At 41.2% G+C, this 17,613-nt stretch overlaps 1 protein-coding gene across 2 annotated transcripts in view; it reads right to left on the minus strand.

Moving 5' to 3' along the window:
- The window catches only part of fat1a (FAT atypical cadherin 1a), a 74,641-nt gene extending 57,858 nt beyond the window's left edge, over nucleotides 1-16,783 (minus strand). The window contains exons 1-2 of one of the 2 annotated variants that reach the window (XM_079463035.1): nucleotides 16,592-16,783; nucleotides 10,753-14,036 (exon numbers count right to left, since the gene is read on the minus strand). In XM_079463035.1, the coding sequence (XP_079319161.1) occupies nucleotides 10,753-14,011 (3,259 nt within the window). In that variant the 5' untranslated portion in view covers nucleotides 14,012-14,036; nucleotides 16,592-16,783. Of the gene's footprint in view, nucleotides 1-10,752; nucleotides 14,037-15,693; nucleotides 15,828-16,591 lie in introns of those variants that run through there. The other variant, XM_079463034.1, reaches the window with a different exon arrangement.
- Nucleotides 16,784-17,613: the final 830 nt, after the last annotated feature.

The following is a 17,613-nucleotide window of genomic DNA, read 5'->3' on the forward strand; positions in this document are numbered from 1 at the left end:
CGAAGCTTGACTAACTCTGAGCAATTCTTTGACCTTCTGCGAGTGACTCTACAAGACTTCACATATGTACCGGAGGTGGGAGAAACAGAGGGTGAGTTAGAACAGTTTAGAATGTGCTGGTTTGGCCGATTCACTTTGTGAAGACTTTGTTAATTCTTCTCACCGTGCTCCTGCATTCTTTAGCCTTCTTACACTGGGTTCACACCAAACACAAATTCAGCAAAGTCAATGCAAAGACACTTATAGACATGAACTCCCATCAGGCAGAGTGAATGATGTGAATCGGGTGGCGCGATTGCCACATGCGTCACTCACGCAAAAATAACAAACCCTAAGTAATAAAGAGAGTGGAACGCGAATTTAGTGCGAACCCAGCATTAGGCCTCCTGTGCAAATGCTTCCATAAACTTTCTCAGCAATTTTTTTCTCTACCTTCTGTTTTTCTTAGAGTCTTGAGGAATACTTTAGATTCCTATGTCAGAAGAAAGAGTATTAGAAGGGAACCCTAGGCTAAGCTCCCACCGCCCCCCCCCTTACTGACTATAATCATATAAAGGGTTCTACCCCCATCTCACTTTTGCTTTAGTGATGCAGGAGTGCATAGATGGTACAGCACAAGGCTTGATGAATCCTCATACCAGTTTGGGGATTGCAACTTCAAACAAACCTTTTATTACTTTAAGAAAACATTAACACTATTTGTTTAAACAGATATACCGTACTGGACTTCAGACAGCAAACGCTGACTGTTTGTATGAGAGAACTGTATGAATTAAATAACGCTCTAATTGTACATTTTGGTAAAAGTTGTTTTCATGAGTCAATTCCAAGCAAAAACCTGGAGAAACAACTTCTGCCACTGAATCAAGGAAGCAATTAAACAACGATTGCTTGATGACTTTAACAAACACTGCGTGAACAAAAGCCATCTTATCTACTGGGCATCCTGGACAAGAGATTACGGCCTCGCAGAGGCTCTTGACTCAACGCTCTATTTCCGTGTTACGCATCATTGCGTTTTCACTATATCGTACAGGCAAACAAAGCACCTAGCGCTAAAGAAACTTCAAGTACCACTTGGCTGGAGGGAAAACCCGTACTCAAGAGGAACAGAATGATTTGAGCGACTTAATACAGGCACACTGTCTAGCACGACCTATCCCACTAATCTCATCCTAAAAGCAAATGCTAAGCGGAAATGCATTTTATAAAACACAACCATTAAGATATAAAGCACATCCATGTTCCAACAGGAAAGCTTGAGGAAAGAACTTTTAACAAATTAATCAAATGAGCAAATTTGTTATAACATGCTTTCTTAGAGCATGGAGCCTGAAACAGACAATTTGGAAGCCTGTATTTTCGAGGCGCACGAGAAAATAGAAAAGAAAATGTATCAACGAATGAAAGGGAGTGATACGATTTGAACACGGCTGACAGGACTGTTTTTTCCTTCCTGCTTTACCCTATTAATTCCAGATGAGAGCTTCTATTGTCACTTGTCCAAACGAATCTTACTCTTCCAAACACCTCATGTTATCGCACAGGCCTTGTAGTCTGGCGGTCAGCGAGTTTGATTGCTTAAATATCACATTTAGTATTTGAGGTTGTTCTTTTCCCCCGGATCACGAGCCCCTCCTGATAAGGACCACTTATCGTCGATAGAACAACATTTTTCTGAAGCATGAAATAGCTGCCCAATGGCATAGTCGGTGCTGGCATTATCACCGGATGGAGCATTAGCATCCAGGTTCGTGCCAGAGAGCTTTTCTCTCCTCTTTTGGGAAGGTTGATAAGGCTATGAAGTGCATTTCATACGGGGTGCCGCCTTGACATTTTGAAAGCCTCGCTTCTTTTTTCCTCTCACGTTCTATTTATAAACACACGCTCCTTGGAGTGTTTCTATGTGGCGAGGATCAAAGGCGTTTAAATGTGGCGGGGAGGAGGCTGGCGAGGCAGTAAAACACAGGGAATAGAAGTCATTTGGTTCAAACCCCAGATGTTTGACTCTTAACTAGGCTCCTAATTACATCTTTATATACTATTACAAACGTGAATTTATACTTAAGGAAAACGTTGAACACCGACAGTCCAAAACAAATAACAACATTGTAGCATGATAGCGAAAAAAATTACTAACGTTCCGTGATGCAACGATATGTTGCGCCTACTACTATAGTTTGTGTTGCCAAAGAAAGCTATCAAATCAAACAGACCAGTCTATAAAGTGTACATTCCAACAAGGTGCAGGTTTCTGATGATAAAAGGGCAGATTCACTAACTCTCCATGATGTAATGATTTCTATTGCCTTCGTTGCAAGCTCTTGTGATTATCTGCCCAACACAGGAGCCCAACAGTGAAATAAAAAAACATTCATTTTCATTTCTCATCCCTAACCTCTGAGTGGAAAAGGCGTGGGTGTGACATTCATGGTCCCAAGATGTGCTATGCTAAAATGCCAGTTAACTTTGACGCACAGTCAGATACAGTTTGAGACCAGATGCATCACACTGTTTGTCTCGCGTCGGTGGCGAGCTTCTCTGCTTTCGCGCTACGCTTTCACCAGCCCTGTGTTTACATCTGCTGTCATTCGCCTTCAATTCTGTTATAACAGTGTGTGACTTCACAGGGGAACAGTGAGCATGGTGATATTGGGCACTGTAATGCGAACTGGCATTGCTGGAAGGCAGTTTGTGGCACACGAAATCTGATGAAATATGACATACTGAGCCACATTTGTTTCAGTGTGCATTTCTAAAAGCAGAAACAGTTTCTGATTTGTTTAGTCATAGTTGGTCTTTTGCTCAACCTTGCTGACTTCTATTTGGGCAATACTAAAACAACAAGCATTAACATCAGCACAAGTTTCCAAAAATGAGACTTTTAATTTAGCACCCTACAATCAAGTCCTGATCCCTATGCATTCCAAACCCCTGTTGACCCAGCAACACGGCTCAAGCAAAGACTACACAGTAGAGGTCTTCACAGGTTCAAAAATGTGCACCCAAACGGAAGAGACCCGTGATTGTGCTACACAGACCCAACCCGTCCAATATTCTTAAAGTTGGACCCGAACCCCTTAAAACCCGAGAAATGCCATAAATGTACTACCCCAGACCCAACGGACTCGGGTATTATAAGAAATATTAAATAGACCCGGGACCCGAAGTAATAAGATTTGGATCCTCGGGTCCTCTGTGAAGACCTCTACTACACAGAGTCAGTCAGTCAGTCATGCCCCCGATGCAAAAATATTGGAAAAGAAGCGGTCACACTCTTGAGAGAACTAAACTAACGGCAAGATGGGCTACGGAGGCTCAATATTTTGACACATGGTGAGAAATGTACAAGAGAAAAAGATAGGCCATTGCGATATCTGTCTGGTACCTCACCTCAATATGAATCTCTTTACTTGCCTGTTTTCTTTTTAATGACCCCCTTTCCCTTCTCCATAGCCAAACGAGAGGTAGCCAAACATGAGAAGACAAAGCTGACCACACATTCCTCTGTTATCTGGCATCAGAAAGAATCAACCAACCTCCAACCAACAGGAAGGGCATATGGGGGATACATTTAGAGTTCACAGAGAACAGTACATGTACACTCTACTACTAGACACTTTTTACATCAAACTAATTTCCAAAAGAGAGGTACTCGTATAGCTTTTCACAAAAAAAGCTGCTACTGAGCGGACAGAGTGTTTTCATTTTCCAGAATGCTACATTGGGTACCATAAAAATGCTCAAAATGCTTTATGTAACACATTGAAATGACAGTGTGGTTATGAGCCTTCAACCAAATTCTTACATGGCCTGGCAGAGTACACATGCTTAAATGAGTGAAATATGTTAACAGAACTGAATGACTAAGTACATAAATTAAATGCTTTTAGAGCATAGGCTTAAATGAAGGAAAGATATCTTTGGCCTCACCCGATGAGTAATCTATCTTTGAAGCATCCCAACCAGAAGTTGTAAATGTTTTCCAAATAGTGTTCTTATATCACAAGTCAGTCTGTATTCTATACTCATCAATCAAACAAGGAATAGTGCTAAAACGCAGCTGGCTTTTTACGCTGGCTCGTGAAACAAACAAGACATTTTTGAGCTGTGGATGTCAGGGAGAGGAATCAGACATGGTTGCGCGCTCAGTGCTATGGGGCGCCCGCTGACCTAACAGTGTCTGGCTCGAGCAAAAACATGTGTATTTTGATGAAAGCTTGAATCAGTATGTCTTGACCACCAAATTTTAAAGATGCTTTGTAGGGCTGGGCGATAAATCGATTTTATCGATTAACTCGAATTTGACGTTTAGGGCGATTTTTTTTAATGAAAATCGGTTTTCTCTTTAACTTCTACGACCGACGCTCTCGAGTGTTCACACCAAACGCGAGTTGCGCGAATAAAACGCGCTATTCGCGAGTAGTTGGACGCTTGAACATTTTGATTTTACTCGCTTCATTCACGCGTGTAATTCGCGCCATTTGCGCGTGTAATTCGCGCCATTCGTGAGTGAAATACGCGTTATGGGAGGGGCTTCTGGCAAGCGGCTCTCGTCTAATTGCAACATGGATTTTGTTGAGAGGGTAGCGGCACACCCAGACACTGATCCACTGCAGTGGTGGAAGCGTCACGAACCAAACTTCCCAAGGCTCAGTAATCTGGCCAAATAACACTTGTCTGTCCCTGCTACAAGTGCCCCATCAGATAGGCTTTTCAGTCTGGGAGGGGGCATTGTTACATGTAACCGGGCATGCCTCAAGCCAGAGGTAGTAGTAGACAGGCTTGTCTTCCTGGCTAAAAATGTGTAAATGAAGAATGTTGAAACTAAAGTAATGGATGTAGATGTTTCATTTTGTTTACAATTTCAGGGATTCAGGAAAACTGTTTAAAGTTTTGTTTGCACTTTATGAATACCACTGCTGTATGTATTTTTGTACATTCTAATTCAGTCATTTTTGCCACATTTATTTGACCAAAAAGGGACACACAATTAAATTATTTTTTCATATTTTAAGTTATTTTGAAGGTGCATTGTGTCACTGTAAGTTTGAGGTTATTAGAAAACGGATAAGCTACATTTTCACTGTTTACAATGGCAGGGCCTGCCATCTCGTTTATAAGCATGTTTTTAGGCTTGTTTCCTGTTACACTTATGCCCCAATGGGAAATTTAGATTAAACTGCATAAAGGAAAATCAGAACAAAATAAAGAGTACATTTGTTTTGAGCAATTTCTTTGTCAGTTGTAGTTTGTTTTTAAATAGAAAAAATAAATCGATTAAAATCGAAAATCGGGTTTGTTGTGAAAAAATCGAAGATTTTTTTTTTAAGCCATATCGCCCAGCCCTAATGCTTTGGGACAAAACTATTTTATGGCCACAAAACTTGGAACCACTGTTTATGAGAAATTACAAATTGCTATATATATGGTTGTAATGAAACATGAATTAGTCATCGTGTGCACACACTAGCGGTAAATTCAATTGCAATGTTACTGCAAATTACACAAATTTATAGGGTGATGTTGACAGGAGTGCCAAAATAAGTAAAGAAGGCTAAAATGTGAAGTAGACATACAGATGGTCCACCCATAAACATATTTTTGGGAAAATGCAATAATTATTTCACAATATAAATACACATCTGGATTTTACATTTCACATCTACACATTCTATACATCTGTTGTCCAGCAATAAATGTCCAGCATGTTATGTTTGTTGCACTTTGTTCTCCTTTTTTCTATAGTTGTATTATTTATATATTGTTATATTTGGTTACTTTTGTCATTTCCAACATTCCTCCCGACTGGTTGCTGTTTTACCCAATTATCATTTGGTTCATTACGCACACCTGTTCCCTATTAACAATCTCCCTATTTATACCACGGTGAATATTGTTTCTTTTTCATCCAAGTATGTTAAACTTCTTGAAAAGCTGTTTGGTTAATTTACTTAATGGGACGGTAGGCCTACACATGCACTTATGTACAGTTTAAGATCAGGATGGTACAAGAACACGGACTTTAAGATCGGGTATCATGCATTCTAAGAAAGTTTTTTTTATAATTCTGGATTGCTGTGTCATCCAGAAAAGCATGGCAAGGCGAAAGAAAGAGCCTGCCCACACACCAACCGACGAGCTAGAGCCACTTACCGCCAAGCTTATCTGTGCTGCGTCAAGATGGGCTGCGCTGCAGCTTGTTACTCTTGCGATATTGAAGTTTAGGTGTATACAACACCAAACGGTGGATGTAACGCTGGATTTTAAAACTGATAGATGGTGCAGTCCCAGTGCTAAAAGATGTCGGACATGAACTGCGTGCGGTAAGTCAAACTTAGTCATATGTCTGTCTTTGCTGGCAATCGGTGTGTACGTGCAAAATTTACAAAACACAGAGGTATGATGTGATGATGATTTGCTTGTGTTGTAGTTCCGTACCACTCTCCCCACTAGTCCCACCTCTAGCATCTCGTATTTTTCTGGAAATAATCGTACAGCTGTATCTCTTTTTATAAATTTGATCAAACTAAATACTCTTTGAAGATACGACGTATGTAATAATACTGCATAGGCACTCGAGATTAATATGAGATTGGCAGAAACTGCCTGTGAAACACAATCTTTAAGCTCAAATTTAGTTTCACCTTATATAAACCTTTCAAATTTTAAGTGAACACTAAAAGCTTTTACCAGAGGAGAAACTTGCTTTATCACATCTCGTGTATTCAATGGGTCAAAAAATCTAAGCAGACTTTATTACAGGGCAAATGGACATAATTGTAAAGTATAGACATAAATGTACTATTCTCAGAAGACAGATGAGTAACGTGCCTGGTACATGTGATCCTTGCTCTGAAAGGAGGAGGACAAAGAGGAGGAGGTGTTACGACTAAAATGACAAGTTAATGTCATTAGCCTCATTGGATTTTTTCATAATACAAACAAATGTTACTAAATCACTTCTAATTAATTATTTAAAAACTGCATCAAAATAAGTAACCTTACAACTTTGGCCAGCATTTGTTTTCTCCCTTTTCACACTTTCATTTTAGCTTTTCATTTTATAAATATAAAATGCTGTTAGCTTCATATTTGACCTGTAGTCTAAGTTTTACTTTCTGCTCGTTCCATTTTTACCATAGGAGGCTTATTAAATAAAGGCATAAGACTCTTTGCGTGGCTCTGATGACATCAATCAGTTTAGCAGCATACCTCAATGCCTTGTGCATCTGTGCTTGTGTGTGTGTTGGCTTCAAACAAACATACACACACCAGTCATAGAATTAGCCTGCTTTAAACACTAACATCTCACCAGGGCTCAACATAGCTCCAAGCTCTTGCTATGTTTGGGAGAGCTACAGATGTAAACATTGCTGCTAAAGGTTCAACTCTACACACACATCCCGCTAGCTATTGGTTACTAAAGCAAAGCAGAAAGGTAGGCCATAAAAATGACAAACCCGATTTAGGTTTAAAGCATAACTAATCTTACCGAATGGTAAGAAAATTAATGAAAACATTACTGACAAAGTGAAACCTAAAACATGTCAAATCAACATTGTTTGAATCTGAGGGTTTTGAGGGCAACTTTGGCTTCACTCAACTAAAAATACATCTATTGGAGGACATGACATGCATGATGAAAGCTTCACGTTCCTACAGGGCAAAACTACTGGCTATGAAGAAGGGAGAGGATTAAGTTAGCACATTCTACAACCCCTAAGGGTCTTCAATGAGAGAATAAAACAGGTAAACACGAAAACATAGTCCAACACGCAGTTAGCCAGATTAGTCCAGATGTGCCTCAGTCATTCTCGTAAAACATGACCCCATAGCCTTTGGCGGTGGTGACTAGGGGTGGGCGATCTGACGATCTTAAATTGAGATCGATCTTGAAGGCGTCCTCAATCCACATTTCAACCTAATCGCGAGGATCGTGATCTGTCTGTTGTCTAAAACAAGAGGCGTGTTCGACAACATTCAGAGCTTCACAGACCCATTGGTGTATGACAATTCATGCTACTTCGATTCGAAGTTTAATGCACAGCGCTTCCGCTCTTTGATCAGTAGGACGTACTGCTCTATCTAAAATCCCTACGAGATTAAGTAGTTTATAACATACATTTGAATAAGCAACAATCGCCAACATCGTCACTATAAATATACTTTATTATCATGAAAATACCAGAAAAAGCGACAGAATATGACCACTTGCATTTCCTGGAACTAATTGTTCTTCTTCTGTTTTCCATATTCTGAGTTTTCTCCCTTTGGCTTTTGGGTTTGGCGGCATTTAACCGTAAGTCATTGAGAAACTGAGAGCATAAGAATCACACAATATATCGCCCAGCCCTAGTATGAGGACATAAATACATGAACATCATGTACAGAGTTGCCCTGAGAGTTTGTTTCAGGTGCATTTAACTGTTTTCACTGTTTGAAAAAACTATCGTCACTGAACTACTTATGCTGAAAGTAAAGTGTCTATTGTGGGAGCGTGTTAACGACAACCTTTCATAATAAAACACAGGTTAACCTAAACACTCGAATGATACTGTAGTGTTCTATAGATGCAAAATGTGGTATTCTTGTTGTAAATTGATCAATTGAAGTAATAGAAGTATACTTTAATATTGACTATAGTAAGGTTCAAACACACTATTTTATCTAGGAATTTTACTGCAGTGTACTATAGGCCTAGTAAATATTAATGGCTACGACAGTATTTTTATGTGAACAAACATTGATGTCCTTTGTTGTTAACCAGTCTATTTATGTGATGATATGTGCATTTGTGTTTTTTAAAGATGATAACAGACTTTTATACTTGTGCTACCTGTACAACTGTTTGGCCTGTGCTACAAAACTTCAAACCTTTGTAGCACCAGTGCTATGTGCAAAAATGTTAATGTACAACCCTGGATTTCAATTGAGATCATGTATCGAGATTTTTTGTTATGAAAATGCTTACAGGATATGCTTTTTTGCGAAGATTGCCCAGCCCTAGTTGTGACCACCTCTTTTAAAAAAAACATTGACTGCACATCAGCAAATTACTCTACTACTCATAGATCCAGCCTTGGATTTAAGATTGATTCCTACATGAAATGTGATCCTCAACCCACATATAGTGACCTTAAACCTCTAAACCTCCTACCCAGCCCTCCAGATCAGACCCAGTTCTAATCTTTCCATTCCCAGGAGAGTTGCTCATACCTCAGGCATATTTGCATTGCTACCAGTACTGCCTATGATCCTTAACAATGGGACTCAGAAAAAGACAATGGCATGACCAACAGAGTAGATAGATCAATTTGAGGGTCAGAAAGACAGGAAGCAGGTCATCAGAGTCCTGGTGACCTGCATCTCTCATGTGGAGCAATACATTTAAGTTTGAGGACCGTCATGGACACTATTTAGTACCACTAGTGAGTAAAATTAAGTTGTGGTAATTAATATAAATTACATTATAACTAACATGCATACATGAAGCATGTATTCTGCACCAAGGCACATATAAGTTAAAAAAGTCTTGAAAACTTTTTAACAGTTTATATAATATATATTTTTCTAAATCAATTTACAAGCATTCAAATAATCCTTGTACTCCATTGTAAGTATTTAACTGTGCAGTCACAACGGCTGACAGATGGTCTTGTTGCAGGACAACCCTATGCCAGTTCATCCTGTCATCCTAAATTTACAACCAAAGAAAGCAAGAAATCTCAAAAGAGACAATGTTGATTTACTTCATTTGATATATTTGGCTGGCAATTTTACAATCAAACTAGATATATTGTTTCTTTCTCGATTTAACTTCAGGGATCCTTTTTAGCTGACTTTAATCACATGTATGCAAAAAAAAATACTTTATGTATGCTCATTCTCCAGCCTAACTGTACATTAACCATTCAGCTCAAGCATTAAAATACATAAATCTGAGAAAAATACAACTTCAGATTTCATATTTAGTGTTGCAATAGATATGTATATTAGGCATTACTGGGTGGCCAATACCGGTTTGTGTGAAAAGACCGTTGGAATTCCAGACTGCTTATTTTAACTCTTGGCACAGGTGCTCGGAACGGGCAGCTGAGTGAGATATTAATACATTCTTTGTATAAAGATAATGGGGCCAGATGTTGACTTTTGCCACAGAAATGTTTTGGTTCAAAAAGCAACAGTCTAACTATTAACGGTTTTGAAGAACACATTAATAAGTGTAAAGTATCTTATGGCCTACATTAAAAATGAACAATAAAATGATAAATAGTCAGTGTTTGATTTTCTTATTTATACAGAAAAATAGACACGTGAAAATCGAGTGGAAAAATATGTGGTGCGTGGAAATTGGGGGTGGGGGGGCAGGCAATCCTCTTAATACCACGGCAACTTGTTTGGAATGTCTATAGCAGGTCTAAGAGACAGCTGCTCCATCTGTTCCTACCATCAATTTTCTCTCCTCCAGCAGAAAAATGAAAAGAATCAGGATGCTCTTCATTAGCTCTCTCAAAGCCAACTGCTACCACCAACCTGCGCAAAGTATCCAACTCATGCCACAGAAAATAAAATCCCCCCTCTGTACGCAAAAATGCCACTGATACAGCAAGTCCTTTCACATTTGCACCCCAATAACTGTCCATTTTCATGCACGGGAGAGTTGTAAGTTGAATAATTCATGACCCGACAAAATATCCCCTGCACACGCCCCTGCCCTTACCAGATAAAAAAAAAAGGAAGATAACTTACCAGTTTCTTCGTCGATAGTGAAGATCCTCAGACCAGACCCATCCCGAATGGAATAGCGGATTTCTCCATCTCTTCCTTTATCCTCATCCTGAGCCGTGATTCTCATCACCGATGTTCCAACGGGCACATTTTCTTTAATAAATCCCTTATCCACGAATGATGGGAACAACGGTCTGTAGAGATTCTCATTCACATCCACAACTTGCACTTCAATATGGCTGCTTGAAGACAAAGATATCGGTTTCCCTTTGTCCTTTGCTCGTGCGGTGAGACTGTACACCTGCTTTGTCTCGTAATCCAAATTCTGCACAATTCGTACAGCACCGCTTAATTTGTCCACTTCGAATTTCCCATCCCCATTGTCTACGAGGCTGTATCGGACCTGGCTGGAAGGTCCGACATCTGGGTCATGAGCCTCCAGCCACATGATGACTGTACCGATGGGTAGATCCTCTCGTACTTTAACCTGATAGTTTGGGGGAATGAATTTTGGAGGGTTGTCGTTTACATCCTCCAGTGTGAATTTAAGTAACACAGTTGAAATAAGCTGTGGCTCAGCAGCGGCCTGATCACGAGCTGCTATCTTCAGCACAAAACTGGGTTGTAGCTCACGATCTAAAGGCTTCTTCACCCTAACAACACCAGTCTCTGCATCAATAGCAAATTGATCAGTGTCTGCTAATATGGAGTACCTTACTACACCATTATCCCCTAGATCTTTATCTTTTGCTTCAACCTGAATGATCTCTGTGCCAACAGCTGTGCTCTCGCTTATTTCCACTGAATATGCATCTTGTAAAAACTGTGGGCTGTTGTCATTAGCATCCAAAATCTTTACATCCAGTAAGCGTGAAGAGGACTTCTGAGGTATCCCAAGGTCATATGAAGTGATGTTCAATGTATAGTGGTCAGTTGTTTCTCTATCAAGGGGAGCAAACACTTTGAGCCACCCACTGTTCATGTCAATAACAAATCGACTCCCAGCATCGCCCCCAGATATAACGTAAACCACTTTCCCATTAAAACCACTGTCAGAATCTGAGGCGCTAAGATGGACAATCCTGGCTCCAACCGGCAAGTCTTCCTTGACCTCAATCACACTCGGAAAAGTGTCGACAAACTGGGGCGCATAACGGTTCACTGAGTGAATGTCTTGGAAGTTGTCTTCGGGTTCAGTTTGGCTGTGGAGCTTGCTACCCTGAAGGAGCTTCTCGGCCAACATGCTGGCGACTCCAGTGTCGACACATTTTACTTGAACCGGTTTACGTGCTGTGACAACCGTAACGTTTAAAAACATAGGTTGGGTTTCGTGTTCTCCATCACTGGCTATTATCTGCAAGCTGTGGAGGGACACTTTTGATGCCTCACCTTCACTCAAAGGCTGCTTCAAGGACAGTACGCCTGAGTTTGGATTCAGATCAAAAACATTCAAGTCATTGCCAGCTTTTATTATGTACCGCACCAGCTGCAACTCATCTGCATCGATAGCAGATACGGTTGTGATCTGTTCGCCAACGCCATGGTCTCTTGGCACCATTACGTTACAGTCCACATTCTCAAAAAGTGGCTTGTTGTCATTTAGGTTGTTAAGCGTGACTGTAACCTGAGTTTCAACTTCCCGGCGAAATGGAGTACCCCAGTCGGATGCCCGAACTTTCAAAGTATAAATTCTTGGCATCAGTTCATAATCCAAAACCTCTGAAGTACTGACGACACCAGAGAAGTAGTCTATCACAAACGGCTGGGGATTCACATTGGCAATGCTGTACGTGACATATCCGTTCTCGCCACTATCTAGATCAGTGGCTTTCACTGTAAGCACGCTAGTACCTATTGGCATATTTTCATCAACGCTGGCTCTGTGAGACGTTTGTCTAAATTCTGGGGCATTGTTGTTCACATCTATCACATCAATGATGACTTTAGCGGCTGCCTTTCTGTCACTGGTCACAACTTCTAATTCATATCTGGCCACGGAGTCCGCATGAAGAGGCCCAGCTGTTGTAATCAAGCCTGAATCAGCATTAATGACAAAATGATTTTTTGCCAATTTGTGTTTAAATGCATACTTAAGTTGAGGATACTTTGGCACAGCTGTTACCATTACAACAGGTGTGTGCAGCGGAGCAAATTCGCTAACGTTGACTCTGTATACAGCTTCTGTGAATTTAGGGGGCCCTACTTTAAAGTGGGGGGATGTGACATGGATGACCTTTGCTGATGAAAACTGGGGCGGGCTTCCTTTGTCTTTGGCTTGCAGTGTTAAGTTGTATCCAAAGGGCTGACTATCCCAGTCTACTTGCTTGACCGCTTTGATTTTGTATTCCTTGCTGCCTGGACTCGTTCTCATGGCTTTGAATTGCTGAAGAGGGTCACCTGCGACAACGCTGAGGGACGCTATCTCACCATTGGCCCCATGGTCGCTGTCTTCAACAGTGACAATAGCATAAGTTGGGTCTTTGTCAGTGTCTGATGGTGCTAGCGTTACAGCAGTGATGACCGGTGCGTGCTCGTTGGCCTGCTCTACCCGTACCGTTAACTTAGCCATGCTGCTAAACCCACTACTGCCATAAAGCTTCATCCCACGATCCACAGCTAAAATCTCTAATTCATACTGCTTTGTCTCAGAGAAGTCCAGCTTCCCAGTGAGCGTAACCACACCACTTGTGGGGTGGACCGAAAACATGTCTGTCCACTCTCTAAAGCTGTAGTAGTAATCTCCGTTCGTACCAATGTCTGCGTCCGTTGCCATTACCTTGGCTACACTTGCGCGAATAGCTGTGTTTTCAGGTAATGATATACTGTAAGAGGTTGGGGAGAACAGTGGCCTAAGGTCATTTGTGTCGAGTACCTGAATCCTGACTCTTGTCCGAGCCTCAGCATTTGAGTTCTTTTCCATGGCTTTTACTGTGAGAATGTAGTTGTCTTTAACCTCCCGATTAAGAATGGCACTGCTACCTCCTTTGGTCCTTATTCGCAAAAAGCTAAAGTCTCCCAACAGGTACTCTTCAGCTTTAAACAGGTTCTCGTTGTCTCCCGACACGATTTTGTACCGTATCTCCCAAGTGGGGTCTGTGATGTAGATTCCCATTTTCACAGGATTTTCCACATAGGTCTTAGCAGCAGAGTTCTCATAAATGGTAGCGTTGTAAACAGACAGGGTAAACTGGGGGATGGGAGCGGTGTCGAGGCTTTGGTTCCCGGTGCAGCCGCACAGGAGCAGCAGAGCCACCAGCAGTGAAGTCACGTGGTTCTGCATGTCAGCAGAGCACTCTTCACTGAAACTGTGGGGAACAGAGCAACAAAGTTAAGTGATAATACAGCTCCTGTATATACACCAAAAATGTTGCCTACATTTTCTGATCAATTCATTTAAATTTTCAACACATTTATGAGAATGAGCTTAAAGACTAATGCTAAACAACTGTTAAATTATTGTTAATAGGTTAATAATAGGTTGCAGCAGATGTAGTTTACAAATTTATTGAACAAATTAATTGAGATGTTATTTTATGGCACATCATGACACAGTGAACAGATATGATTAGGGCATCAGTGTCCAAAGCAGCAGGCTCTGCCTTTAGGTCTATATTTCCCCTTTCACCATAGACACCATGACAGCAAATAGGCCAAATGATGAACGGTTGTGAGGATGGAAGTGCCTCTGGTATATATACACAGCCACATTCCACTGTTCCCTGAATAAATTATATTATTCTCAAAATGCTCTTTCCTTGTATCTTATTTACCTATAAACAGCACATTGTGTAGAAAGATGTATTCAACGTTATGTCAATACAAACACAAAATATAAAACAAACATTACCAATATTGTTAATTCATCTGAAAAACTGTTAAATGCAAATAGATGTAATACTTCATTTAAAAAAACTAGCCTACTAGTTTTATTTTACAGATCATCCCCACTACATTGATCCGCACAGTATATCAGAACAGAACCATCACCACTGACACAACACCAGCTTTTTACCTGTATAGTCATAATGTGTACAATATTAAACCCACGCACACTTATTCGTTATTACCATTTAAGTTAGCAGTACAATAAGATTGTTTAGTCTTATTTATGATCAACTCTGTGAAAATACCATTTGCATGTCTAACCATATTAAACAAATCTGTGGAAAACTTTCAGCGTCCGTATCCATCATGTGTTCGCATATAGCGATTCGCTGAAAGATAATATAAATTCGGCACACATTGTTCAAATCAAACCCGATCCGATGAAAGCGTAACTATGCAGCAGTACCTAAAATATACACATAATGTATATTACGTGAACAGACATGTATAGCGGAGAAGAGGACTTCACACTCCGCAAAGCTTTTCTAACGTGTCCTCGCAACTATTCGTGCCCGCGGGTGTACAAAGCCTCATAACTGTTACAGTAACGTTCAGCTCAAAAATGAAAAATCTGACTGAAGTTTCTCAGCAACAAACACCTCAGAAACAACTTTATTGTCGGCGGACTAACTATGACTCAGGTGTCTTACATAACACAAGACCCTTTCTTCAAAATGCGTCAAATCAGCTTTTGAAACGCAAGAAATATAAAGAAACAAAAGAAGAGCTTCTGCTCTGTTGTTAAAGTGCATCCCCATCCCCCAGTCCCGTCGGTCCCTATTCATTTCACGTCGCCACACTGGTGCACTTATGAGCCAGGCAGATGTATGGAGTTCCGTTTGAAAACAATTCGCGGACCACTCTGGACTCTTAAATAATTCAAACGCAGCTACACACACACGGTGTATCCTAACTGCTTCGACCATATACAGTAAACAAAACTTCGAGAACGGAGAGCCAACGGTTAGCGAAGAGACCCGAGCGAAACTTTTAGGCATTTCTGACAAAAGCACAACACTATGCAATAACCAAAGAACAGACGTCGAGAACTTGTAAGCATTCTTTAATCGTATTTACCTGTTCTGTCACAAAACTAGCGTCCTTTATTTGGTGGCTTTCCATGAAGTTTATAAATTCCCAATATCTGCATGGTAGGCTACTGATAGTCTCAGCCGCTCACTCCAACTCACTCAACTCTCCAGATCGCTCTCGCACACGTACAAAGCGCTCAGTATCGTTCCGCGTTCCCTGCTCTGCGCACGGATCTACTTCCTATTGGCACGAAGATGAAACAGCCGTCGCTCTCCCCTCGCTGTGGGACGGACGAAGTCTTTGATGTTTCATTGTATGTGCCAATCTTCTGTCTTTGATGAAGAAATATGCTGCACCATGCGTTTTTGGAACAGACTGGAGAAGTCACGTCCTCATCATGGCAGTCCGCGTTTGGATTCTTAGACACTATAAAAGCACCGAGGTAAAGGTACCTTACCTATTACCTACGATATTTAGACGTTGAGGTTAAGTATAACAAAACTTGTGAAATGTACCAACACGTGGAGTTTTAGAAAGAAACCCCTTCTTAAACCCCAACTAAAAAGCGCAGATCTTGAGCGCCTCACATGCACACTGTTGCTCGCGAATGATGGCGCTGTCTCACTGCTTTGCGCGAGCGATGCACGAGGCTGTGCGCTCTGTATCTGTGCAACTCACTTTGTAAACCTTACATCGAGTTGCGTGTACCCATTGCATCCGAATGATCTTTCATTGATATTACTACAGACAAAATATATCCAAATAACGCCAATAATGACCACTATGATTTTTACTGTTGTTTAAGTTACAAAATGATGCCAGACGTGGTTGAACTAAACGGGTTGGAATAGGAAGTGTTCTGAATGTTACTTTCTTACATTTCGCATTAAAACCCATCGGTAACATTTGTCAAAGTTGGAAAGGTAGTGTAAAAGTAGCTCACCAGATTCAGCGGGCGAAAGCAGCCGCTCCAAAGTTGCGCCTAAATGATCTCCAGGACGCTTTGGCAAAAAGAATACGTGAGCATATCTTCGCATGGAGATTCAATAAAAACTGCTAATAAATCCGGCTCGCGATGCGGTAACTCCTACATTTCCTTACAGACGTGAGATCCTCGTGAGCTGCATTCCGTGCGGCCACGCGCGCAGACTATCCACACACAGTACTAGCACGAAGCTCGTGCGCTCAGGCTGTGGAGGAGGTGCGCGGATCCTCCGGGATGCCTGGCTGGCTCTCCGCCGTTGTGACGTCACCCCTCGCTCTCTCGGGGAGTCGATCATTTGATTCGGTGATCTCGGTTCACCTCTATCGCACACTTGGACGTTTCGCGCTGACATTGAACGCCGTTTATTGAATTATCAGCGTAATGGAACTTTGTAACTCAAGATCCCAGCTGTCTGTGTCGATCCATCACATTAGGATCAACAAAATAGAACATCCTGCCTATTTTATAAAAAATACGGTTTAGTAGTTCTGAAAGTTTGCTTAAGATGCCTTGGACTGTGGCATACTGCTTCAATATGACCACCTGATGTTCATAAAACTTTTGTCCCTTGTGTGTGTGCCTGTGTGCCTTCCTCTTCTCTGTTAGTTTATCGAGAGGCAGGGTCATTCAGTCACCCCTGCCACTACCACTGCAACTCTCTGAACACTCACAAAGACGCGCTGGTTCACTCTGATCCCCCCATAAAGGTTTAATTGGATTCCGGTCAGGTGACGTGAGGGAGCCTGCCGGTGCTTTTGATCCTGCCAGAGCCAAAACATTCCAATGCTAGTCTGGAGTTTGAGGAGTGCTGGCTTAACAGAGAGCAGCACGTCTGCAGGCATAGATTACCGTTGCTCTCCTGAAAACTTAGAATGACCCATACAAATATATAAGACAAGAGCAGTTACCCTCATTGAGTGGTAATAAGTGCATACTGTATACAAGATAGTGGCAAACATTTTTGTAGATCATATGGTAAT

The sequence above is a fragment of the Barbatula barbatula genome (genome assembly GCF_947034865.1).
Source record: "Barbatula barbatula genome assembly, chromosome: 8".
Lineage (NCBI taxonomy): Eukaryota > Metazoa > Chordata > Actinopteri > Cypriniformes > Nemacheilidae > Barbatula > Barbatula barbatula.